This window comes from Lytechinus pictus, chromosome 10 (assembly GCF_037042905.1).
Source record: "Lytechinus pictus isolate F3 Inbred chromosome 10, Lp3.0, whole genome shotgun sequence".
Taxonomy (NCBI): Eukaryota; Metazoa; Echinodermata; class Echinoidea; order Temnopleuroida; family Toxopneustidae; genus Lytechinus; species Lytechinus pictus.
In genome coordinates, this window is record NC_087254.1 from 13,392,742 (window position 1) to 13,420,615 (window position 27,874).

The following is a 27,874-nucleotide window of genomic DNA, read 5'->3' on the forward strand; positions in this document are numbered from 1 at the left end:
TTGCAATCAATCATTAAAAAAATGTTGCACGCTGATTGCTAAGCTTTATGTTATTGGCCCAGGGGTCCGTTGCAGAAAGAGTTGCGTTTAAACGCAAGTCAAAAAATCAATCGCAAGTCCCAAATGCGCGCTGTTGATTGGTTGAAAATCAAGTTGCGCATGATTTTTAGAGTTGCGATTGATCGCAACTCTTTCTGCAACGGGCCCCAGATCTTTTCATCTTTCTTTCCTGTTATAATAATGACATCTATTTACGAATTTCCCCATCCCTTAATTTTTTATTTCAGACTTCTTTGTGAAAAATTTGAAATTCTGTTTATTTTTCAATTTTTATCACCCTTTCTCAATAATGTTTAGAGTCTTCTGTAAATGCGCATTTTGAGCTTGCATTTCACATGAGTGGGTATCAGACTGATGGAGACAAATATTGCATCCTGAAATTTCCAGCCCATTAGGTATATATGTGTGGGCATGTATATAAAAATATACAGATAATATTCATGTAGAATTGCAAAATTTACCTTGAAAAGCAGAATTTTATGTCATAATCCTCTACATCATAATTGTTTTAGGGCATGAGCATTCATATTACCTAGTAATGAAGTGAAATTGTGACATGCACTTTTGTGATATTAACTAACAATAAAAATATGATTTAAATATATAAAAAAGGAAATTTCTGTTATTGCACTAAATACCAACAACTAATAGAAACAAATACATACATTTATCAACAATGTAACCTAAACCCGACACACTAAAAATAAAACATTGTGATTAACTGGTATAATCATAGTTTTTTTTAATATAATATGAGAAAGGTATCCACTCTTATGACAAATACAAGTTTACATCAATGGATTTATGAATAAAGTTGGTACAACTTTTTCAAGAAACTTCTTAAAATTTCTAAAAATACAATTCTTCTCAAATAAAAGTTCTCAAAATATTTACACAAAATATGTTAGTATTAGGTAAACAACGTTAGCTTGGCACCAAGACAAATAATAGAGAACAACTATTTATAAACAGCAACATGTTCATGATTACTGTTACATATTCAATATTCATGCAAAAAAATTGATCCCAATAGCAGAATTGGTCAAAGAAACAAAATTGCTACTCCTGATTTTACAACTATGATAGTAAAATTTGGTCACTGAATTCTTTTCAAAAACATCATCTTGCACTAAACACAACTTGCTTGCCCTCTCTCTCTCTCTTACCTTTTAATCCCCATTTCAAATCATCATCTCTCTTCTACTCTCAGTAAATATATGACAATAACCTAGTACGTGGGTGTTTCATAAAGCTGTTCTTAAGATATGAGCAACTTTACGAATGACTACCGACCCATTGTCAGCAACTAAATCAGCGCAAATGGAAATCTGGGGGGGGGGGGGTGTTTCACAAAGTGACTTAAAGTCATGCTTAGTGCTGATGCGCACATGATATATAACACACAATTTTATTGATTAATACGCAGGAGCGCACGCCCTACTACCATGATTTGACCAATGCAGTGATGACCTGAACAGCACGCAACTAGAAATTAAAGTATGACTCTAAGTCATACATAACTCTTTCAGAAACACTGCCCTGGTATATATCATTAACACTTGAAAGGATCACCTGTTGTTCATAAAGTCGCTTGTAACTTATGAACACCTTTATGAAACACGCATCCAAATTCATTTTTGCTCATAATGTGCATAGTACAGATGTACTTTTCTTCTTCAGTATTATTCATATAAAAAGGCCACAGTTTGCTCCTCATATACATGTAGGTATACAACATACTAGTATTTGACTTTGAGTATTAATATACCAATAAAATTATGCTTATCATAATAAAGATATGTCATCAAATCTATTTCAGTAATGTTCAATTATACAGTTATGCAATCAGATAAACATATGAATATATAATATCATGTTACAATTTAAGAAAATGCATACTTCATGTAAATTGGAAGTCATGTTTTGATCAAAGCAAGGTGAGTTCACAGTCACTTTTTATGATATCAAGTGAGCACCAATCAAAGTATTAAAGCTGTGGCATAGTAAGAATCAACACATCACATTTTCTCAACAGTTAGTATAACCAGGTCCTCATCTACTTTCTTCACTAGCTTAATGGAAACCAGTTTAGATGAAACCAGTTTTACGTGTAATGGGAAAGCTTGAAGTGGTCTTGGAAGAGAAAGTGGTCTTCCAAACCTTCTTCCTCTTCTCCTTCTCCTCCTCCACCTCCATCAACTCGTTTCTCTCATCAAAACAATTCAAACTATAATTACAATATTGATTAATATCACAATGGATTCATGATTAAAAAGCCAGCCATTTCCTGTGCCCGATGATATGAAGTTCTAATGCTGTGCGATGAGTGACCCATCGCTGACCTTTCACTTTTCTTTCTTCACAAGATGGTACAGGTCTTACTGGGTGAGGCCTCTCCGTCATAAATTGGCACAGAAACCAGATACTGCATAAATTATACAAAGATAAAAAGGATTCAAAAACAAGGTTATGACTATTAAAATCATTTCTCTGCATGTTTTCTGAAGTCCAGTTTAACTTAGGCCATGGCCTAACTTTGTGTCAAAATTATGGGAACCCCAAAAACTCAAAACGGCATATAACTTTTTATGTTCCCAATGGTAACTTGGCTCTATCCTCATTGAAAAACGATAACTATTCCAGTAATTATTCCCAGTCTGTTATGAATGATTTGAGTGTTAAATGAGCTGACAAACTGAACTTGTACTGTTAGAGATACCAGAAAAAAATTGGCTTTCCACAGAGCAAGAGTTTGAATTAAACTGGAGTTCAAAATACAGGTTGTAGTGTATTGGTACAGCAACCAAACATGATAAAAAAAAAAAAGTGAAAATGCACTAAAATTTTGACTAAGGGGTAATCTATTCATGACTGCAGATTGGCGCGGTGACCTTGGTTATGAATTCCCTGTTTCCAATTGAACGTGACAGGGCCACTGCTGTCCCATTTCTCTTGTTTCTCTGTCTTATGACCCTACACACTCTCGGATGGCCTTTTCCTCCAAGTTCAGCCAAGGCTAGACTCAGAAGCTTTGCTTCTTTTATCCCTGGCCACAACATTACCTTTCTATACTTCTACCGCTACCCCGACTGATTACTCGAGGCAGGAAAGTAAGGGTAATATCATAAATGGCAAATTTGAGCATCTCTGAAGTAGCTCTATACTCTGACACTGAAATTTAGGGTTGACTATAGGGGTCTCAATCGTGGCACACAACGACGATTTGCACTGATCAATGCTCCAAGAACCATCATCACGCAGCTGTATTTGAAGGGAGCGACACATGTTTAAGAATGGCACAACAGATAACAAAAATCAAACTCATTATTGAATATGTTTAAAAAATCCTAACTTTCATCTTAACAATCTTTGCCAAAGTAGTATCACTAACCTGATCTAATGTTGATGTGCATTCAGAATCTTCTTTGAGAGTTGCAAGCTCATTCTGTAGTTTGGCAGTGTTCACAAGAGCTGGCCGAACACGAGGTGGATCTTCTATGGTGATATTCCTATGATGAAAAAAAAGTAACCAAATACAAATGAAAAATTAAGGTTCAATGATGATGATGATGATCCACAGCATTTACATTGCGCCATATTTCTGTTAAAACCATTCATAGGTGCAGGTTCACCCAATTAAGCTAATTATTTATACACATCTGCTGAAATAAGTGAGTTTGGTACATGTTTCATCAGTGGTACTGGATCGTTTTCATCAGACAAACACTAGGAGGGTCAAACCATTGTTTACACACAATGGCCCATATTCTGAACTCGCGTTTAATTCCAGCTCTGGTTTAAAGGTGCGGTTTAGTTATGGATAGCCAATTGTGACACAAATCTCTATAAAATAAAAAGGGTTTGTTACTTTAGCCAATCTGTCACTCAGGTTACTCATAACTGTCAGAGGACAATAACTGAATTGGTTTTCTGAGCCATGATTGCATGATGATACAGTACTGTGAATATTAGAAACATACATTGTTAACAGAACTTTTTTGGCACCTCATAACTTTATTTTGGCTCCTCATAACTTTAACACAGAGTTTAATAGACCATGGCCTAAAGGCCACCGCACACCTTACGACTGTTCGCGATCCGATTTTGGAACAAATCGCATTTTGCTAATTTTATGAAAATGTAAACGGAACATATCATTTTATTTGAGGTTAAAATTAATTGCAAGAATACTAATATATTAAACCATTTTGAAAGATTGCAAACCTTTATTTTGGAGTAAAGACCAAATTAGTTTCAAATAATAGCCAATCGTACGACAGCTATGACGTCATTACGACTAGATATTAAATTCGCTTTTATTCTATTAAAGAAGGATGACAGCATAGTCACAAATTTGAACATAGGTATTCGTACGATGATTTAGAACATTGCACAGTAAGATATTCCAATTCTCAATATTAGCATCAAATTCTACTACATTTTATTCTGAAATCGGGTCGCAGACCAATCGTAAGGTGTGCGGTCGCCTTAAGTTACACCAGACTTCAGAATACGGGCAAATGGTTCACCTATTGTGTCACCACAGGGCTGTTTTTCCAGATTTATAGACGGCTATCAAGTAAAAGATTTCCATTAAGTTGCAATTTAAATATAACATTTGTTTATTATTGCTATTCCATTAGGTTTAATACAGGGATACATTCTCAAACAATAACATAAATATGATTACAATCACAAAAAAGATAATTAAATGTATTTTACTTGGTCAAGCATAATCATCTTGAAATAATCTTCCAAAATAATGATAATACAGTCAGACCTGTGTTAGTGGCCACCTGTCTATAGTGACCACTAAAACTGATTCCCATGGAGGCAGATTGCGTGTATAAGAACCTGTCTATAGCAGCCACCTGCCTATAGTGACCACTAAAACAGATTCCCATGGAGGCAGATTGTATGGGTAAGAACCAGTCTCTAGCAGCCACATGCATATAGTGAATACTAAAACTGATTCCCATGGATGCAGATTGTGTAAGTAAGTTCCTGTCTATGGCACCCACCTTTCTGTAGTGACCACTAAAACTGACTCTCATGGAGGCAGATTGTGTGTGTAAGAACATAGCAGCCACCTGCCTATTAAGGCCATATTTTGTGCTTCTTTTGTGTGGCCACTATAGACAGGTTTCACTGTAAAAAAAAAAAAAAAAAAAAAAAAAAAAAAAAAAAAAAAAAAATCAAATTTTTGAGTGTGCTTATTGAACAATCTACTCACCTCCTTGATTTGATCGAGGATATGACAACCTGAGCAGCTTCAGTCAGAGGGTGTAGCTCATCTGGGGACACCTTTGGCAAGTTGTCTTTACCAATATCATTGCGTATTTTGTCAATTCCCTCAGGTGATCTGATGTCCTGAATCCCCAAGAGATCAGCCCACATGGTGTCCCAGGTGTTGACTGGGTACCCCACCAGCTGGAAGTAGGTGGGCCGCTTTGGCAGGAGGGCCACCTGGACAGGGACAAGGAGAGGCGCTTCCTCAGGGCTCACACGCTGCCTCCAAAGACCTATGTGGAACTCCTCGACATGCTGAGGTGACTCGATGTACTGCGGCGACAGGAGAGCGATGATAGCATCTGCTTCCTCAAGGCTATCAAGTCTCATCTGCTCTGTCTTAAATTCAGACTTGAGAACAAGGTTAGGGACATACGTCTTGAAGAGCTTCTTGAGGAAGTGGACGAACTTGATGTCAGTCTGGTGGTAGCTTATGACAACAGTTTCCGACTTGGAACTGTTGGAAGTCTTCTCTGATTTTGTTGCACTTCCAGCACCGCTGTGTGTGAATGCAGATTCAACGGCCGTGTCTGCTTTCTCAGCAACACCAACATTCACCAACGGCTTTTCCAGTTCATCAGGCAGTGCTTCATTTTCTTCATCTTTCACTGTGTCCTTCTCTCCATCTTTCACCTCAAGACCCTGAAGATCTTTGCAGATATTCCTTGTTTCTTCTCCACCCTCTACACCTCCTTCACTACAAGTAACTTCCTTCATTTCATCTTCCTTGTTCTTTTTACCTCCCTCTGTATCTTCATAATTTTCTTTGGCCGTGGTCCTATCTTCATCATCTTCTAACTTATCCAACGTAGGTGGGAATATCTTCACGGATATTATGGTTTTCCTGTATTCTGCCCAGAACCGTGCTGCTCGCAGTTTCTCCATCATTTCTGGGACGTTCACTTGATTGTCCTACAGAAAAAAGGAAACAAATCTCTTAGTAGAATCATTATATACATATAGGTGGTAGTCTCAATACTAAACCTACAACTACGAACAGAAAAATCTATTTTTGTTATAAATACTTGGGTACTCGAGATTGGACATTGATATATGGAAGCTCTCTTTCCCAAAGCTAACGTATCATAGAGGGCATCCTCACTCCCAATCTCTAGCCCAGTGAGGGTAGATGAGCAGGGTTCCCAGCTTTCCAAGAAATCAAAATTCCCTGATTTTTCCCTGATGAAGTTTAAAAATTCTCTGATAATTATTTAAACCCATTCCCAGTTTTGCATGTTTTCTAAGTTGTTGCAGTGAATTACATGTAAGAAAACTCCACCATAATCAGTCATTCAATGGATGTTGTTTTGATTGCAACAAAATATAAAAGAGTCTGACTGACTACCGTGCTTTCGACTTTTGAGCCGATCAAAATTCCCTGATTTTTTCCCCCATTTTTAATCAAATATCCTGATTTTTCCCTGACTGGAAAAAAGTAAAATAATTTTCCCTGATGGGCTGGGAACCCTGATGAGGTGAGTCAGCACTGGGCTAGAGATAAAAAGTCACGAGGCCCTCTATGTTAGCTTGGGGAAATAGAGCTTTCATTCATCAATGTCCAATCTGGACTAACACTTGGGCGGCTACAAATCTCTCATTCACAATTCATAACAATAAAATGTCAAAAAGACTTTATTTCAGTCAATATTTATTCCTATACTTTCTTGTCCTGTCATTGCTTAATATTTTTTGGACATATTTTATTCATGGCCGCTCCAATGCTAATGGCTAGTTGTTCTAAAAAAGGGATGAATAGATCGATGAAAATGTGATTGCTATCAGTCAATAATACAAAAGATAAAGTTAATCCAAGGCCATCGAAGGCCATGATGATGGATGCCCTATTGACTTCACTTCATGCCTGTGGCCTGTATTCTGAAGACAGGGTTTGATTCACTCTGGTGTAAAGTTGAGGTTTAACTATGGATAGCCAATTGTCACATAAATCTCTAACAGTAGAGGCTCATAGTATCAGCTCATTTGACTCTCAAATTATTCTTAACTGTCTGGGAAGGATAAATAGATATTTGTTTTCACCATCAAAGAATTATAAGAGCACAGTAAACATAAGAAACATACCATGTAAACAAATTTTGACATGTTTGGCTTCCCATAATTTTAGCAGAGAGTTAGACCACAGTTAAACCTGACTTCAGAATACGAGCCTCTCTTATCGGCCTTGATGATTTGTTGTGTGTTTCAATTTTTCCCCATTTGTGCTAGAATAAAAAAACATACTCAATAGAAAAGTTGCATTGCCATGAAGTTATTCAAGTCTATGGTTTACATACCGCAAATGACATCTGCAGTTGTTATTTTCAATCGCTTTTCCATATTGTTCTTTTCAAGCAGTTTTTATCAAGGCAAGTTCTGGAAATGTTCATCAAAGAAAACATAATGGCTCAAATTTACAATGGTGGTTTCAATTGTACAAAGGTAAAAAAAATGGACTATGCTTCCTTCTTGTATTATCACACTTCATTCAAACATGAATTTATTGGGGGGGGGGGGCAAAAGCATGCATTGATGATTGGACTTTATGCATAGTCCATGGTTTTGTACCAAGGTAAAAACGAAACCACCTTTGTAATGATAGAAGAAAACTAACTGGCTTCTTGTTGAGTAGTGTGTCAAGGTGTAGGAATGAGCTTGTCTCGAGCCAGGACACCACAGCAGAGCAGATGCTGTTGACAGCGTCGTCATAGGCACCAGGGCGAGCATCTAACATGGGGATGTGGGATATCTTAGCAAAGTCCTCCTCGATGCCGTCGCAGATACAGACGGGTATCAGGTGAAGAGGATCCTGTGGGTGATAATGAATCGTTCAAAGTTTCTGAGGACTGGAAATGAAAGTCCATTTAAGTTTTAAGGGGGTGATTCATCCATATTTTGTCTTGTCAACCTTTAGCAAAACATTTTTGCGCAATGCATCGGTGCAAAGGCGCCCTCATGCAATGCACTTTATATGCATGCTGCTAAGGGCGTTTCTGCCCACATGAAAACTAAATGGTCAACAATTTGCATGTTTAATAATTCACGCACCACCAATGTTTATTACGGGCCAGTTTACTGGGTCAACAAGTTACATGTATATGAGGTATGTGTAAATAGAACACACCACGGGTGAGAATTGAAATATTTAAGAAATATATATTTTAAAGGAATTATGTCACAACAATTTACGACTCTTAACACAAAACTTACTTGTGAGAGATGTTTGACTTGGGCTAGACTATACTCCTCCATACACACAGCTGATTTGAGATACTTGGGTGAAATGAGAGCGATCATGCAGGATGACCCGTCAATAGAGTGGTACAGTGTCCGTTGCCATTCATGACCTGTACAGATGAAACACGATATAGAGGTGTTGTAGCTCAGTCTCCGGACTTTGAACCACAAGGTCCGGGGATCAAATCCCAGCACAGCACTCGCGTCCTTTGGCGAGGCGTTTATCTACGTTTGCCACTCTCCACCCAGGTGTAGTAAATGGGTACCCAATAGGAAGGTATTCCTTGAATGCCCGAGCGTCCAATCAGGATAGCCATGCTAAAGCCAGGGTAATAGTATGCAGCGCTTAGAGACATTTGTACTGATCGCTATATAAATGTCAAATATTATTATCCATCTTCCTTCAGCTAGAAATTGATCCACAATGTGCTGCACTCAACCCATTGAGATAAATGGGTACCGACAGGAAGTTGTTCCTAAAAGCTATCTGAGTTCCGGCATTGGTAGATTACATGTCAGGGGCCGCGGAACGATTTTCAAAGTGGGGGGGCTGACCATGCTAAAAATCACAATTATATGGTAATTTTTACGTTTTTGTACACGGTTTTGGAAAAAAGTGGGGGGGCTGAAGCCCCCCCAGCCCCCCCGGTTCCGCGGCCCCTGCATGTAGCCTAGCCGGTGTACATGTAATTAGGAGGGCCTTGATTTCCTAACAAGGAGGATAGGTGTGCTATTTTTTTGTCTATTATTATGAACAAATTTGGTTCTTTCTATCTACATGTACTAAGTATTTGATTTTGAGTTTACTTTGTGTTCGCCTTCAGATTTTCAAGCTTCATAAATGTACTAGTGGCTTTATACCAAACTCTGGCTGCTCCACAATTAACAACCCAGATTTTCCATAGCTGTCGATAAGGAGCTTTAGCATTTAAAGGAATAAATTAGGGCTGAGTAGCCATTTATCCCAAGTAGACTGAGTATAGAAAATATGTAGAACAATGCCTTGCCAAAGGATGTTAACAGCACATTGGGATTCAAACTTGAACTTTGTGATCTACAGTCCAGAGACATATCAACTAGACCATACCACCCCTAAATATATGGATTCTTTGTCTATTGGAGGCATAGGAGAACAGGGGCAAGGGGGGAGGAGCATTTCATGAAACTGTTATAAGCTACTGAAATCCTTGCACCGGATTGGCTCGGGATGAATACGTCTGAAAATCAATAATCATTTACTTCATGAAACACTCCCTGGATCCCCCCATATTTTAACGTCTCGCATTAGTGGTTTGCACAAAATTACGTATAAAAAAAATTATTGCTCAAATAATATCATGTCTCTATTTGTCAAAAGTTAACATGAATATTGCACCAATTTCAGACACTTTGTATGCAAATAGTATCATAGAGTATCAATATACTTTCTTGAACCTCCACCCTCTGGTATGAATTACATATTTGAAAAATCTCATTTTAAGACGAGATTACAAAAAAATATCCAAACTAACTACTTATAATATCCAAGGTTTCTGACACAGCCACTTAATCTCTTGATCCTATTACACAAACAGAATACAGAATAGAGACATCAAATTCAATGTTTCATCAAAAATACAATACACCACAAGACATGTCTATATTAAATTGATAACTCATGAAAAAAGGAAATGCATAGGGTTATGACATTTGAAGTAAATGCACATGTGCATACAACAATGCAGGGTAGGGAATAATTTTTGTTTGTTAGGGGCTATTTTTTTTTCCAAAATGGGGCAATTGCAGAATTTTATACAGATTGCCTACCTAGAGTTTGAATATAACATTTCCTCTCCCTGACGGAGTTATATTTTTCCCAAGGGATTATATTTTGCCCGAAGTGCGCAGCGCTGAGGAAAAATATTCTCCCGAGCGAAAAATATAGCTTCGGAGGGGAATTGAAATGTTATTTATTAAAAAGATAGACCAGGCAATATCTGTTATATTATTTAGTCTATGTGGATTCGCCATCAGAGATTGCATTCATCATCTAGATCTTTGATTTACCCAAAATTCTTGCTGCAGCTCTGATCCATTTACGTAATAATAGAGAAAAAATTTGGAAAATACATCAAACGTGTTCTTCATGAAATTGACGCGTTAATGCGTACATCAAATAAACTACCTGATTACGCAACTTGTAAGCAGCGAGTGACGTCACCTTGTGAATATAACGCCTCAATTGACAATACAACGCAGTTATATTTACTGAGGTGACGTCAAAACCTAGAATATAACAAATGCGATCCTCGCAGCTATGGTCACGTGATGGCGTATTGACCTATCACTGATTCAAATCTACATAGCCTATGTAATATTGGGGGCTATTTCATTCATTTTAAGGGCAACAAGCAATTATGCAGTAAATGAAAATACATTATTCTGCCATACATGTAGTAAGAATATAATCTTGAATATTGTTTTTGACCCTCTATGTACTTCCTATGCTGCAATAGTGTGATGTAATCTAGGTACAATGCATTGATGATATACCAAGACATCTGGGCGGTGTTTCATAAAACTGTTTGTAAAGTTACGCACAACTTTACGCATGACTGAAACCCGTTCTTACATGTAGGCGCTAAATCAGTTTCATAAGGAGATCATTTAGCACAAGAAATGGCCACCAGTCGTGCGTAAAGTCATTCGTAACTTACGAACAGCTTTATGAAACTGGCCCTGCTTTTTTAAAATTAATATATGAGAATGAGAAAGTCAGAGAGAGAGAGAGAGAAAGAGTGAGAGAGGGAGAGAGAGCACCTCCCTCCTGTTTAAGATAAAAGAAAATGGATTAATTTCATGTTTAAAAGCAATTACACGTAAGCAACATAATGCATTATCATGCACATGGGTCTTGTAACACAGGGCTTAGCGAGTATTCATACAATTGATTTTAACAATGATGATTGTACATTCGAGTCAATACAATCAATTGGAAAATGCTTTCTTCAGTGAATCACTAACATTTGTGATAAAGTGCTGAGAGGAAGAAGAAGGCCTAGGGATCTTTAAAAAATATATGCAATGTATTAAATTACATTTCTATTATTTCTCATAGAATATTGCATCACCAATGGTTGTGCCTTGTGGAAAAAAAGACTGATCATGAAAAAGACAAATGGAGAGAAAGACAATTTCAGAATTGGCGGCAACACGCATGAAAAGAGAAAGGGGAAAATATCCACAAACTTACAGATGGATTAGATGTGCATGTGCAAGAAAACAAACTCCACTTTGAAAGACAGAGTCAACAACAGTTATTGCAGTTGGTGAAGACAGCTGGACAAAAGCTGTGATACAGGCATACAGTGTATATGTAGAATTGCATTAAAGGAGCATTGAAAATGTACACCGAGCAGTATAAAAAGTATACAAGGCTGAACTCAAAGGCCCGTATTCTGAAGTCAGGTTTAACTTAAACCATGGTCTAACTCTGTGCTAAAATTATGGGAAGCCAAATGTGTCAAAATTTTGAATAAGTTGTATGTTTCTTATGTTTACTGTGCTCTTTCCTGATTCATCAATGGTGAAGACAATTATCTATTTATACTTCCTAGACAATTATGAATGATTTGAGAGCCAAATGAGCTGAAATATGATATCTCTACCGATAGTGACTTACATGTATGTAACAATTGGCTTTCCATACTTAAACCACAACTTTAAACCTGAGTTTAAGTTAAACCCAATTTCAGAATACGGGCCAATGACAAGTTAAGTATATCATGTGCATTAGGAACACGAAGAGTGAGCAAGTGTAATGTAGTCTAGATAGAATGCAAATGGAAAGACTGAAGTAGAAATGCGGTATTAACATGGGTTATGTTTGACATGATATAGTGAGAGAGGAAAGTGCAGTGGAGGGAGCCCTCACCAGTCTTCAGCTCTTGTATGTCATAAAATATCTTAAGCTTAGGGTTTAGCTTCTGCAAGCGGTTGACGAGGGGCGTGGCCCGGTCTGTGTCGGCATGGCAATACGACACAAAGACATCGTAGTGGTAGGGATCCGTAGAGGCAACCTTGACCACTTTGTCTGTGGCCGTGAGTGATTTGACCAATTGTCTGCATGCCTGAGCAATGCTAGAGTCCATGTTTTCCCTGTATTGTGCAATGTCATAGTCGGGCCACAGAATGAAAACAAAACAAACAAAACAAAAAACAGCTTTAAACGAAAAATATGACTTTCTCCTATGGGTGCTAAAAAGCACAGAATTTGGCATGCAATTTTGAAGGAAAATAAAAAGAAACCAGTCATTAAAAGGCACAATATTTTAACAGACTACATAGTCAGAAATAAAAGTGCATATAAATAATTTTTCTATTGAAAAAAAAGTATGAGGGTAGGGGGCAGGGAAGTGGCATAATAAGCACAATAATACATCATCGATGGTGCAATATACACACAAATATCTCACTACACCGATGCACTTATTTGTCAAACAATCCAATTTTTTTGTATCAAAAGACTGCACTATCAAAGGGGATCCCATTTGTATTTATTTATGAAAATGATGATTACATGAAAATAATTCACCTTCAAAATTACAGGCCATGGACAAGGCATAACATCACTAATAGTGGAAGGCAGAAGGGTATGGATTTATCATGTGTAGATCATCTGATCACCTTTTTTCCACTCTTAACTATAACTGAACAGCCAAATAAAAATGTAATCTTAATTTGCAAAAATTAATGTGCATCAATTGTAGGGTTTGAAAAATAACAATATTTTGTTTTAAAATGCATGCGACATTGATTCACATTGATTTGAAAGGTTTTAAATTAAAATGGTTTAAAAGGTTAAAAACAAAATGCATTAAAAAAGTTTTATATCCCAACCGTGATTGACACTAAAACACATATACCTGCAGTCTGCGTACTGCACAAGACCCATGTAAGTCGGGAGGGTCACTGTCTCCACAAAAAACGGCGCCAGAAGATTGCGGTGCGCCTGTCTGTTACAACAGAGGGCTATATTGTACTGTTCCAAACAGGATTCCGAAGCCAGGTAGTTGGAGCTGAGGACTTTGGGGGTGAAACGAGAGGAACATGCAAGCAAATTACGGTGAATAGGTTTGAGCTGCAATGGAACAATGTATGAGAGTATAATATTTGTTTCAAGGAGCGAGCATGCATTAATTAATGTAATATGCGATTCATACATAATGGGGGTTTCTTATCATTTCGAATCTACCAGAATTAAGTGTACATGTATGAATAATCTTCATCATCTGAAAATCATTGATTTTTGACATTTTCTTTAAAGGACAAGTCCATCCCAAGAAAAAGTTGATTTGAATAAAAAGAGAAAAATCCAACAAGCATAACACTGAAAATTTCATCAAAATCGGATGTAAAATAAGAAAGTTATGACATTTTAAAGTTTCGCTTAATTTCACGAAACAGTTATATGCACATCCTGGCTGGTATGCAAATGAGGGGACTGATGATGTCATCCACTCACTATTTCTTTTGTATTTTATTATATGAAATATTCTAATTTTCTCCTCATTGTCAAGTGAAACAACGATTAATTCCTCCCTGAATATGTGGAATTAGCATTGTTTAATACTATATAGTTCAGTCAAGTTGGTCCGTATTGTCAAATCTGTAAAAAATGAAATATTGTATAATTCAAACAATAAAAAACAAAAGAAATAGTGAGTGATGGACATCATCGACTGACTCATTTGCATGTAACTGAGTTGTGCATATCAATGTTTTGTGAAAAATAAGCAAAACTTTAAAATGCCATAACTTTCTTATTTCATATCCAATTTTAATGAAATTTTCAGCACTACGCTAGTTTGATTTTTCTCTATTTATTCGAATCAACATTTTCCTGGGGTGGAATTGACCTTCAAAGAGAAAAGTGGGTCTCTAAAATTCTAATAGAATCTCAAACAATAACATAGGTAAAAAAATTAAAGAAATTTTTATCCACAAAACTTATTTATATGAATAAACCACATATAAAACTCACAACATGGGCAAAGTAACTATACCTGACCATCTCTTTGTCCTTCCTGAAATCATTTGTCTCTGTGTTTAAGTTTATATGAAAATCTGTTACGTTTTCAGATTTTCATGACTTGAGCAATTCATAAAGTAAAGAAAAACTGGAGAAACTTGGGTATTATACTTTAAAAAAAATTATTTTATGGGATATTTACCTTGTTAACTATTTAACCTTTACTTATTGTAATGCGCCTTTGAGTATGTACAAACAGAAATTGTGCAATATAAATATACAATTATTATCAGTTGACCTGATAAATGAATTATTTGTGATTCAGTTCCAGCCCATCTGACACCTCATAAGATTGTTTTTCAGTCTAGGTACATGAACGTGTACACATGTGTACCTGACATCTTAGAATATAAGTACCAGCAATAATCAGAAATTAATAAAGCGTAAAAGATATATATTTCAACTTACAGATTTCCCAAGGCCTAAGACTTGAACAAGTGGTTATTAATGCTGGTATACATGTATGCAGCTTTCTGGTGAAATATCAAGTGCCTGGTGGAACCTAACTTGCAATTATGTACTATGCTACTTTATTTTGCTTATCTAACAATTTCCCACAATAAATGGCTGAGAAGCAATTTTCAAATTTATATATTCATTTTTAAAAATTCATGATGATATGATGATAACCCAGCGTGGAAACCTGCAACCCGTTTTCGCCTTCCACCACTATTGGACACATGAGATTGCAGTAAGCCTAAAGGCCACCGCACACCTTCAACACGACCCCACTCGTCTACGACTGGCTTGCGACTGAGTGAGGGGGAGATGCGACGTCACAGCTCTTGTCAGCTTGAGAGTCGCAGACCGTTCAGAGACAAATGGGAAGGAAAATTGTAAGGATTTGACATGTTGAATCCTTACAAGCTCAATCCATCTTCCAGCCAATCAGACAGCAGAATACCGATGCGTACATGATATGCAACGCGCATACGTAATAGTAAGCGTCATTTTTCTCAGTTGCTACGGCAAAAAGCAAAAGGCACATGCGTGAGTCGCAGACAGCATGGTAGTCGGATCGCACCTCACTCAGTCGCAGACCAGTTGTAGACCAGTCGGGTCATAAGGTGTGCGGTGGCCTTAAAGCAATCACAGATGCTGTGCTATGTAATCCCCCCTCCATGAGAAGTGACCATGACAGCGAAAGAGAGAAATAAGCATGATTGAGCGAGAGAGCATCCATGCTCACAGCAAGCTCTCCATGTGCCCAGCACATATCGCAATTTATTTCTATTACGAAAAATGATGAAAATCCATATTTTATTGTTCGAAATATGAAATGAAATACTCCGAAAATTTGCTTTGCCCAATTGATTGTGGGCCCGGCAGCCGCTGTGCAGCGCCAGATCAACAAGGCTCTACATGTATCTCTTTAATTGTTGAACGCCCAACAGGGTAGCAGCAACTCCCATCTTTTAACGTCTTTTGGTCTGACGCGGCCGGGGTTTGAACCCCCGACCTCCCAGTTGTGAGACAGATGCTGTACCAACTGAGCCAACACACCGGTATAATAAATATGTAAATCTACACATGAAAATTCAAATAGAAGATGGCTATACTAGATAATTGCATGAAGAAATGTAATTATCTAGTATCTAGGACCCTCTACATACTGACACCCCAGGGTGACTCTCACCTGTGAGGACTCTGGCTGACTTGGAGACCCGCTCGTACATCTGCTCCTGCCAGAAGACCTCTGTATCTACCTTCTGTCTGGCGGTGAAGATACGGATGTCTGGTTTCTCCTCCAGGAGCTGGGCCTGGATCTTATCAGCAATCTCCTGGTCCTTGTCACTGAAGGACAGGTAGACATCGTACTCCAAGGTCACTTCCTGCACACATTGAAATATCAACATTTCAATCATGGCCTGTATCATGAAGTCAAGTTCAACTTAGACCATGGTCTAATTAAGAGCTAAAATTATGGGAAGCTGACAGATGTCACAACTTAGTTTACATTGTAAACAAAACAAAATTGCTATTGCTTCAAGCAGCTTTGCGCTTATAAGAGGTGGCCCCTGTATTTAACCCAACTTTACTTTATCATATGTTACATGTATATGTATAACGTAATTATCAGTCTTGGTCAGTATTATTTATCTCTTCGACTCTTATATTTACAATGTATTCATTTATAATTTTGTAATATGAAGATGTTAAGTCATTAATTGATTTATGAATAAAATGCAAAAACTCCTGCAAAAAAAAAACCAGTTTACAGAATGGGAACTCTTTGGCAGCTGATAAGAGGGTAAATGTCCGAAAGTCCCTTGCTTATTCGTTTTGAGTCTTAAAACCTTGTTTAAAATACATGTAGAGGGGAAATGGTGAAAAAAGACAAGTGTTGTAATCACTTTCTTAAGCATACATGTACCTGTGGGATAAGATTAGCAGACTCATATTTCGACTTGAGCTCTTCAAACTTGTCCAGGATGTCGCGATCCGCCCCTCGGAGGAAGTTGATCTCTCCGTCATCTTTGATGGTCGCGTAGACGACGATCTTGAGGAGCCTGATGGGAAGACCGGCCTTGACCCAGCTGATCGCTGCTTGGATCATCCCCTCCAACATCACCCGCGGGTCATAGCCCTGTCAAGGGATGGAGTGACGTAAAGCAACTTGTCAAAAGTCTATACATGTAGATGCAAAACCTTTCAGCATGAATCCTGCCTTAAACAAGATGGGCGACTTTTCTTGGACATTTTCCTGAAAATCGACATTACTTTGTCTATGACGAAATGTGAGTGGAAATGAAAAGCCGCTTGCAGGATTCCTGCAGATAAAAGTGGCCCTGACTTTTGAAAAGGTGCCATACAGGGGTGTGCAAGGCTATCAAATACACTAGAGTATGGCAGACTAAATTAACTAAGCTATTATATCAAGTCATATTCATGTAAGGAATTATTTTAATGATATGGACAGAAAAATACAGAGAAGAGGGAGCAAACGAGACAGAGAGAGACTGACAAAGATTTTAAAAAGATAGAGATACAATTCAAAGGATTTAGGTATTGGGTGAGAAAGAAGGATAACTATATACTTGAAGGATATAAGAAGTACAAAATGACAGAAGAAAAAGAGATAGTGGAAATTTGGGAAAGATAGAGCCAAGCAGGAGGGGGGTGTGGAGAAAGAAAGACAGAGAAGGAAAAACATCACAATTTCCCAACACACTAAATATACATGTATTTGATGAGCGATTATTCACTTCTTCTGGTCTACACATGGCTTTAATTCATTTTACTCAAGGAGATGTTGATTCCGTTTCCTTCATCTATTTTTTATTTATTTATGGTTGTTTTATTTTTTGCGGGATCATATTGATTTGTCTAAAGAATATTTTCAAATGTACATCACTCTGAAAACCAACACTGGAACAGGATAACATGCATCACCATGACACATGCATAATAATGACCTTCATCTCAATTATCATTATGGTTTCAGAATGAATCATTTCCTGCAATTTTGTGACTCTTCTTTAAACGGGAGGTCTCTTAAGATGTTACATGTAAATCAAATAACGTACAGTAGCCTACATGTACATGTACTATATACTATAAATACATCCTGAGCCAGCTTACATGTACATGTACATACGCGCTAGCATTAAAACAAGCATAAAATTGTCTCAATGGATTTTTTTGTTCAATTGGATTTAAAAAAAAATCAAAATTCTTCTTATAGAGACGTATTAATATCATTTCTTCGTTTGTGGTTCTCAATGCGGAATAAAAAGCATATAATCACCTCTTGATTTCAGGTGACAAGGCAAACTATCACTTCCTCAGCAAGCTGGATGTACTCGATAGCTAAATGTACATCCAGCTTGCCTCGAAAGTAATAGTTTGCCCATCTCCTTCCCCGATGCTGATTATTTGCTTTAATACTATCATTCATTTGATATGAAGTGCTGGTGTTGTGTAAGAAATTGTGTCTTTATTGGACACTTATAATTATTTGTTTGATAAATCACTGATTTTAGATTGCATTTGTGTTTTTATTTGTCATTGTGGTAAACAGTCAGATTGCAGGTCCCAAGAAAGTGGCTTCTTTCATCCAAGTGATATTCATGACTTGAGATGTTTTGCATATTTAATGAGCTTGATGCGGACCAAAACACCTCTTTTCATTCGGTCATTGCTGCTCTAATTATGCATCGAATTTCATGAATTTGGTACCATTGTAAAGAAGAAGAATCATTATTTTAGGTCATGTGTTTGGATTTATTCAAAGATTTTGTAATATAGGTTAAAATTTTGATCTAAAATATGCTACAAAATAAATATTTTCACCTGACAAAAGCTGCTATTTTCACACTTTATTTTTGTTTGAGCCCAAATGATATTTATATCATGATAAAGCTGAATATGTATGCTTTGAAATGATATAGGTTTCAAAATAAGAATTGGTTTAATCGGGTCAAGATCACACTTTTTATTTGCCAAGTACATAAAGCAGCTTGAAAACAAGTATACTGCACTCTGATTGGTCAAAAAGACCACACAATGGCAAATTCCAACGGTTCCAGTGCCTGGGTTCGTGGGAAGGTCACACTTCCCATGTGGTAATCTCCTCAAATACCCCGCGCCTGTTGTTCTGTGAACCTTATCCAGCCAATCAGAACTCTGGATTTCATGCAAGTACACAATTTCAGAAATCTCGTCTTGTACCTTGGTGGGAAAAGTGTGATCTTGACCCGATTAAAAGGTGCCGCATATCAAGAGTGGCATTGTGAGAAAGTACAGAAGTTCAGCTTTATGGTGATATAGATATAATTGAGGCTCAAAATAAAAAGTTTTGCACAATTTGCAAAAGAAAACAGAGGAAGAAAATTCAGTTTTGAGGCACAATTTCAGGCTAGAAATTTACTTATTTAACAAAATATTGTATACAAAATAAATGACCAATATGAAAGAGTAACTTTTACTCTATCTGATGGTGCAATAATATTTCATTTAACTTGAGATTAAAACAGGTAAATTCTTAGAGAAAGAAAATCTCACGAATCACGAGATTTTGCAAGGAGGAGGATTCAGCCACGAGATGATTTGGAAGAATCTGGCCTTTTTGCTCATTAGCATAAGGACCTGCGGTCTGACTGTAAAGCAAGTGATTATTAGAGACCATGCACACAATAAATCTAGGACTAGTGGGTCAGACAGGAGCTTATAATACAATCACATTCACAATTCACATACTAACATTCACATATTCACATACTATACATCAACATCCTGTACACCATTATACATTGTAGCTTTGATTGCCTTTGTCTGCTAGCCAGATACGTGCACTGTTTACTTATTCTTAATCAACGCCTTGATCGCACGTCCTGAGCCAGGAAATAACCTGGAAATGAGCACTACTGAACACAAGGTACTCATTCAGGTCATTCAAATGTGCTTAAACACAGCACTGGCTTCATAACCTTTCTTTGAATTCTTCAGCAAACTTTTGAGACATACTGTGCGTTGCCCGTGTATGCTGTTCCAAAGTTATGCAACAGCTTTAAAAGTTTGTCGGACTTTATACTAAATAGCTCAAAAACATGATTTCATACATGTTCAATTCCAAATGCGATTTAAAAATTGATCATAAAAAGTAATTACTTTTGCTCATGATTGAAATAGTATGGCTGACAATTGTCATTGAAAAAACCCCGATATATTATAAAAATTGAAAACAAATAAATATTTTAAAAATCAATATGATACATAAAACATTTTGATCAGAATCCCCAAAAGAGTCTCTTTATAAAATTTGTAGTTTGTGGCCTTGATTACAGATTTACAGCCAAATTTCAAAATTCACATACTATTGATCCAATAATGAATTTAGCTGTGCAGCCCCAAAGATTGCATTATTTTCTACTATCATGCAAATTTGTTGAAAACATGCAAGTTGAGGCCGATACCCCCCCCCCCCCACCCGGTGGAAAAACAAGACTAAAATACCTGATTGCCAGTGCTGAGTAAGGGAGTGATGACACTTGCATCTTTGTTCTTTAGGATAGGGACCAGGCATCGGAAGGCATGGCCGACTAACTCTTGAGGGCGCCCTGCACGACGTCTGATAACAAAAACGAAGGAAAATGCATAAACCTTGGTAAAACCATTGACTTCTATAAATTATGTCTGTCAGCCCTTAGATACAAAATTGAAAGAACATCAAAAAGACAATAATACTCTACCATTAACTGAAAACTAAAATGATTTGTATTTGAATGAAATGAAATTTAATAAAAATATAGGCCCTTATTCTGAACTCCAGTTAAATTTAATTTTCTGGTCTAAGTTTGGGCTTTACCTATGACGAGGCATATTTGACAAAAGTCTCTATATATTTCACATTTAGTATAAACTACCATAAAATATGTTGTAGTTTTCTTCAATATTGAAGCATGAGGAAATAACAATGTAAATATGTTTCTTAAATATGTTAAAAATGTTTGAATGTATTCAGCATCCCACAATTTTTTTTGCCACATATAATAGGACATGGCCAAAAGAAATCATACTTCAAAATATGGGCCAAAATATTCATTGACAATTTGGATTGCTGAATTGTATTTAATTATATATTTCATTTCTTCATGCCATCTGCAATCTGCACTCAGAATCAGACTGTTGTCCTTTTTTATGAGAAAAAGCAACCATGATGATGATGATGATGATGATGATAGTGGTGGTGATGATAACGATAGTGGTGATGGTGGTGATGATAATGATGGTAGCGATTATGATGATGACGATGATGACGATAGTAGTGATAATGATGATGATGGTGGTGGTGATATTGATACTCTCCTTGGGTATACTAAAAACACTCCGCAAAAATAACAATTATGATGATGTGGATGATAGTAATGAAAAAGATAGGGATAACTGATGTTCATGATGATTAAGTTGATAATGATGGTGATGGTGATGTAGTAGGATTAGGCAGAGATAGTTTCACTGCTTTATGTTACCAATAATACAAAAGACTATTACCTCCTGCTTTCAAAGCAAAGAAGTCTGTTGTAGGGTGTCTTTGAAGGTAGTGGTTTGGACCACCAGCATGAATAAAGAGTTCTGAGATCTTCTTCCTTATTGTCAGCTAGCTTCTTTACATCAATGCCCAAGTTTTCATACAAAGCACCAATAACGGTGCCTGTCATCTTATCATAGTTATCTAGTCATTATGAAAATATAAAAACATAAAATAACCAAGGAGATAAGAAAATATAATAATAATACCAACATGGTTATATAGCGCATATCACTGCCAAATGCGTCCCTATGCGCTTTTAAAGGAGACAGAAAAGGCAAAGAAAAAATAAGAAATTTGCTGGAAAATTGTGGCACTAACTCATTTAAAAGTCTTTTTGAATAAATATGTTTTCAAAGTGGATTTAAACTTGGGTGGAGAAGAGTTCTTTACATATGATGGGGTGGTATTCCAAAGTGAAGGGGCAGCATGGGCAAAGGATCGTTCTCCATAAAACTTGGTCTGAACACAAATATGACTGAATGATTTTATAATATTGACATCCTGCAATGATGCGAACCATTATCAATAGTAAATGGACCAATAGATAACATGGAGGTTCAGCACTGCCACTAGCTGCAAGTACATGTACAAAAGTACAGTATAAAAATATAACTGGACTAGAAGTTGCAAATTCGAAACATTGTTTTATTTTTTAAATTTCTTTTACGCAGGGCTCGACATTAGCAGTGGCCCAGGGCAACCAAAAAAAGAGAGTCGGGCCACCAATCTTCTGTAAAAGCCCACACTTGGTGGTCCAGTTGGGCTACCAAAGTTTTGATAAATTGTAATGTTTTCTATTGTTTTAGGACCACCCTATTTGCTTTACGGGCCACCAAAAATATGAAATTTATGATTTTTGTGGACTGATTGGGCCACCATGAAAATAAGTCAGTATCGAGCCTTGTTTTAAGTACATGTATCATACAAATAATGATTTGTGATATTTATTGAATTTTTGGGCTAAAAGTTTAAGACTGTAATAAAAAAATAAAAGCTAATGTTGAAATAAGTTCTGATTTTCGAACAAAGATGATCAAGAGTCTGCAAGCAATTTGAATCACTGATAATCAGGACTTCACTTTTTATATAAATTACATTAATGGCAAGGGTGCATTCAAAATCATCATAATAAATCTAACATTCTTCTTCTTCTTGTTATTATAGTCATATTACATATAAATTCACAAAACCTTTTTTCTTAGTTTTGACTTTTGCAGATAAAATCTACATTTGAATTGGATAGTAATCATAAAAATCTATAGAAAAATGTCATAAAATAAATACACTATTAAGATTTATTAGAGAGATCCTGAGATGTACTCGTCTTCATCTGCTTGAATTACCACAACAAACATCACTTTGACAAAACCTCTGTTACACCATGAATAACATATTTTGGTAACAATTTATAAATAATACTCACTCCCAAAAGAAGACACAAAAATGACATCCACTTTATCCTCTTGCTTGAGTTTTGTGATGTCCCCAAAACAGAGCTGAATGCTGCAGTCACCGCTTTGGGTTTTCACCGAGATTGTGTCATGAAGGATCAGTCCTTGCCGCCGCTTCGGCATGATGCACACTTTTTCTTTTCACTACGTGTCTGATGCAAATCTACGGATCAAATTTGAGAGGATCACCTTTTTAAAAGAAGGTACTCTTATATTTTCCCTTTTCTTGGCTTTGTGTTGGTAAATTATAAGTAAATTGTGTACAAGTCCTTTTACTGTGGTATGGATAATGGTATTTAGGGATTAGACCTCGATAGGCCAATGGCTTTCTGTCTTTCCCCCTCATCCGCCTTACAGCGGTGATCATTGTTCATTATTCTGCGGTATAAGTAAGTGCTCATTTCATTTGTATTTTGGTATTTTTGTGCATTTTCAAAGAGATGTGAAATAAATGAATTTGAATCTGAATATTACGGCACATATGCTTTATATCTTAATTTAATGAATCTAAATATTATTTGTAATACAGTAGACACAGCATAAGTCGACCTTCCCAAGTCAAATAATCGCCTTAACTGGAAGTATGATTTCAGACCAGAATACATGTATACAAAATAATTGAGTTCTTAACATCTCCTAAGTCAAACTGGGGCCTGCTTCATAAAAACTTGTTAAAATGCAATAACAGTTAAAAGCTACTGAAATACTTAAATCTGATTGGCTGATAGTAAATTTGTTTGTAGAATCTATTGCAACGTGCACAAAGTCAATTGATTTCCGGGTTTCGGAGCATCGCATGAATATGCATGAAATTTCTGAATCTCAATAATTTTTTATCTATACCGAGTGATCCAATCACGAACCGAGACCATTTCATGTACATAAGACTGGATATCGTTCTCGGTAGCGATATACTTCCGCACACGGCCTGAATGAATTATTTTGGTGACCATGTGGTCATGACGTAATCTGTGCGATAGACCAATCAGTGCTTTAAAATGTATGCAAATATTCATGAGTGATATATTATATTTTTTTAGTAAGATTTAAGAAATTCCTTTGGAAATTACATGAATATTGAAAATAGTACAAGGGTTGGTAATGAAATTGTTTTCTTATCGGCAGACACTGAAAAGTTGTCATCGAAATCTAAATTGAACTATTGAATACTTAATCAGTGTATAATTTCCATATATTTGCAAGAATGATGAAAAGACCAAGATTAATGACTAAAACAATTAACATATTACGTGTGTCAAATATTTAGATTATGAGCAGTCCAACAGGAAAACACAAAATATTTGGGACCCAATTTTTCAGGTACTTGTTGGTGGTTCTCATGTTAGATGCCCCAAGGAAGACCGGGCAAGGTGGCTCAATGGTAGAGCGTCCGCCTCATGAACGGGAGGTCGTGGGTTCGATCCCTGACCGAGTCATACCAAAGACTTATAACAAGTGGAATGCCTCTGGCCGTCTCACCTGCATCACGCGATTCAATATAGCAGCAGTGCTGATTTTGAAAACTACTATAACTCGCACAAGATGTTCAGTGATACTTGGTTACTCGTATTTCCACGTTTTATGAACTAGACCAATACACTTATAGAGATATGATGGCTATTCAACAAATACCCCCAACGTGGCCAAAGTTCTTTGACCTTACATGACCTTTGACCTTGATCATGTGACCTGAAACTCGCACAGGATGTTCAGTGATACTTGATTACTCTTATGTCCAAGTTTTATGAACTAGACCAACACACTTTCAAATTTATGGCTGTAATTCAACAAATACCCCAATTTGGCCAAAGTTCATTGACCCTAAATGACCTTTGACCTTGATCATGTGACCTGAAACTTGCACAGGATGTTCAGTAATACTTGATTACTATTATGTCCAAGTTTCATGAATCAGATCCATAAACTTTCAAAGTTAAGATGGTAATTCAACAGATACCCCCAATTCGGCCAAAGTTCATTGACCCTAAATGACCTTTGACCTTGGTCATGTGACGTGAAACTCATGCAGGATGTTCAGTGATACTTGATTAACCTTATGTATAAGTTTCATGAACTAGGTCCATATATTTTCTAAGTTATGATGACATTTCAAAAACTTAACCTTAGGTTAAGATTTTGATGTTGATTCCCCCAACATGGTCTAAGTTCATTGACCCTAAATGACCTTTGACCTTGGTCATGTGACATGAAACTCAGGCAGGATGTTCAGTAATACTTGATTAACCTTATGGCCAAGTTTCATGAACTAGGTCCATATACTTTCTAAGTTATGCTGTCATTTCAAAAACTTAACCTCAGGTTAAGATTTGGTGTTGACGCCGCCGTCGCCGTCGCCGTCGGAAAAGCGGCGCCTATAGTCTCACTCTGCTATGCAGGTGAGACAAAAATGGAACCTTCTGCCTTCTTGCTAGGCGCTCAGCATTTAGATTGGAGAAGGGTAATAATAACATATTATGTTATGCAGGGCCCGCTTGTAGAGCAGTTTCCTAACTGATGATGTGGCTACCCTGGGTAAATAAAACGTTATTATTATTATTATTACTCTACACTTAATCAAGATTTAAAATAGGCAGTTAACAAAATGGCAAAAACACATTTTTGCCATTTTGACCATTCTCTGGCAGAAAATCGCCCTTTTCTGGAAATTTGAATCGGCTGTATCTTGGCAACCACTGGTCAGATTTTGACCATCTTGGTGTCATTTTAAATCATTTTCAAAGGCCTTTTCACTGGCAATCTTGAACATCTGAATAATATAATTTGAATTTTCAGGTCGACATCCCTAATATGACTTAGGCCTATATGAGTCATCACAAGATGAGATTTAGATCTAATCAATGAACTAAAACATATTTCAACTTTCATCAAATTAATTGAGACTGTGTCGTCAGTTGCACTATCATAATCTTTAGCAGTCAAGTTATGAGTATATGACATGCTCAATGGGCTGGCCATTTTGTTGTTGTTCTTCCTGTTGGCTAATGAAGATCTAACCGGTAACCAGGGAGCTCCGGCCCGCGAACTCCCTGGGTACGGTTAATGAAGATATGACTGAGTCAACATAAACTCAATCACAGTCAATCACATCTCAGAATCATTAATAGATCTAACTTAGACCCAAAGTCCAAACAAAGAAATTTATTATTTTCAACTAAGGCCAAAGTAAGGGTATTATTATTAAGGCCATTCCTCAACTTCCAAATATCTCCACTCGTACTTCTCCCAATAGAGATTTATATAGTCACGTATTGTATTACCGGACACTATTATGATTCCGGACGCGCATATTACTGCGTTCTAAAACAAATTCGTACCGTAAGACTTCCGCAATTAAATTTCACAGAGCAATACATAGAACAAGATTGCAAAAACCAGGCGAAAAATCCAACTTTTACCTAATTATCTCTAAAAATGACAGAAAATGCTTAAAATATCATATAACATAGTTTTGTATTAACAATTGATATATTTTCTAACGGAAATATGGGCCTGATTTGCCGAATTTCAATCTCGTCCACTCCTTCGATCGAATGATGAGGTGTGGTGTATTGTGGGTGATCGTCGACGGCTAGTTCTCAAGGTACCCGTGCGCGAGGTTTACCGTGACTCGTGAGTCGAGCCGTCGATCGGGAGCGCATCGACAGAACTTGATGAGCGTCACGTTACGAACGCGAGCATATTATTATTGGAAAGTGCCATGGAACATCAAATGCAGCTAACAAGACAAAATAAAATAAGTTATCAAACACGAATTTATTACCAACATCTGCTCAGATTCGATATAAAAAAGCAAATAATAGTATACTTAGAATTTACTCATGATATGATATAAGAAGAAAAAAATCACAAAAAATTGTTCTTACATCATTATAATCAAGGATATCTTTACCCGTCCGGCGCGCGTCCGGAATCATGATGTAATTTGTCGCGCACGAAAATAATTGTTTTTCGTGGAGGGGTATGCGGCAAGTGCGATGCAAAGAAAATGGTTGGTAAATATAAAATAATTTTATCATATTCATAATTTTCATAATATTTGGAATAGCAAGTGTGAATTTTTCTTGATTGTATTTCCTCTACTAGTTGTCATTTTTAAAGCACTGAAATAAAGGTGTCCGGCAATAGGATACACTGCCATACCTCCAGCTCTTCTTTCTCTATTGTCGGCGTGTGCAATTTATTTATGTACACAGGTACTCTTAAGATTTCATGAAAAATGTATTCAAATTGCACATGAATGAAATCGCCGAACCTCGCAATATGTGCATCAAATCAATTCCGCTGATCAAGACAATAGTCCAGTCTTCGCACTAAGTTCAGTCAACACAGACGGACACTCGTCACTCGACTACAGTCCAGAGGCAGAGCAGAGGATTGTCAGAAAAGTCAGGCAAATCATTTGTTAGGCCTATAATTCAATCTATGAAATGACGGAGTACAAGCCGAAAAGACACTTACTTGATGAAGTCGATGCAATGTTGATATCACCAGGTCCTTTCAAACAAGTTTCCGAAAGAACTATTGATCAGAGTACCGTAATTAATATAGCTTCGGCTTGATACGATTTTTCTTGCTGCTGTGCGTAATGTAATTTCCGTATTTTTATGCGTACAAAATACGTCATACATGTATTAGGGGAATCACCCTGTCTGAAATTTGATAGCGGGAGCCATTCATCGATTCAAAGATTCTTTTATTGGTCACGTCAATGTACGCCAT

At 36.8% G+C, this 27,874-nt stretch overlaps 1 protein-coding gene across 4 annotated transcripts; it reads right to left on the reverse strand.

The window, feature by feature from the left end:
• Positions 1 to 27,874, reverse strand: LOC129269133 (uncharacterized). Of its 4 annotated transcripts, none has more exons than XM_064105360.1 (13): positions 27,614 to 27,874; positions 23,107 to 23,297; positions 21,644 to 21,824; positions 20,606 to 20,720; positions 17,025 to 17,237; positions 16,287 to 16,482; positions 13,485 to 13,644; positions 12,494 to 12,717; positions 8,554 to 8,690; positions 7,958 to 8,152; positions 5,294 to 6,261; positions 3,452 to 3,569; positions 1 to 2,485 (listed from the first exon to the last, which is right to left on the reverse strand). In XM_064105360.1, the coding sequence occupies exons 2-13, from the start codon at positions 23,255 to 23,257 to the stop codon at positions 2,420 to 2,422; spliced, it is 2,724 nt and encodes a 907-aa protein (XP_063961430.1). In that variant the 5' UTR covers positions 23,258 to 23,297; positions 27,614 to 27,874; the 3' UTR covers positions 1 to 2,419. The 4 variants fall into 4 exon arrangements, with proteins under 4 accessions (XP_063961430.1, XP_063961431.1, XP_063961432.1 ...); XM_064105361.1 differs by lacking the exon at positions 27,614 to 27,874 and adding an exon at positions 27,408 to 27,489; XM_064105362.1 differs by lacking the exon at positions 27,614 to 27,874 and adding an exon at positions 27,296 to 27,354.

Coding starts and splice junctions, on each gene's coding strand:
- LOC129269133 (XM_064105360.1), bottom strand. CDS start 23,257: ATGCCGAAGCGGCGGCAAGGACTGATCCTTCATGACACAATCTCGGTG. Junction 21,825..23,106: donor TTTTGTGTCTTCTTTTGGGA/GTGAGTATTATT, acceptor CATAATGACTAG/ATAACTATGATAAGATGACA. Junction 2,486..3,451: donor GCACATCAACATTAGATCAG/GTTAGTGATACT, acceptor TAATTTATGCAG/TATCTGGTTTCTGTGCCAAT.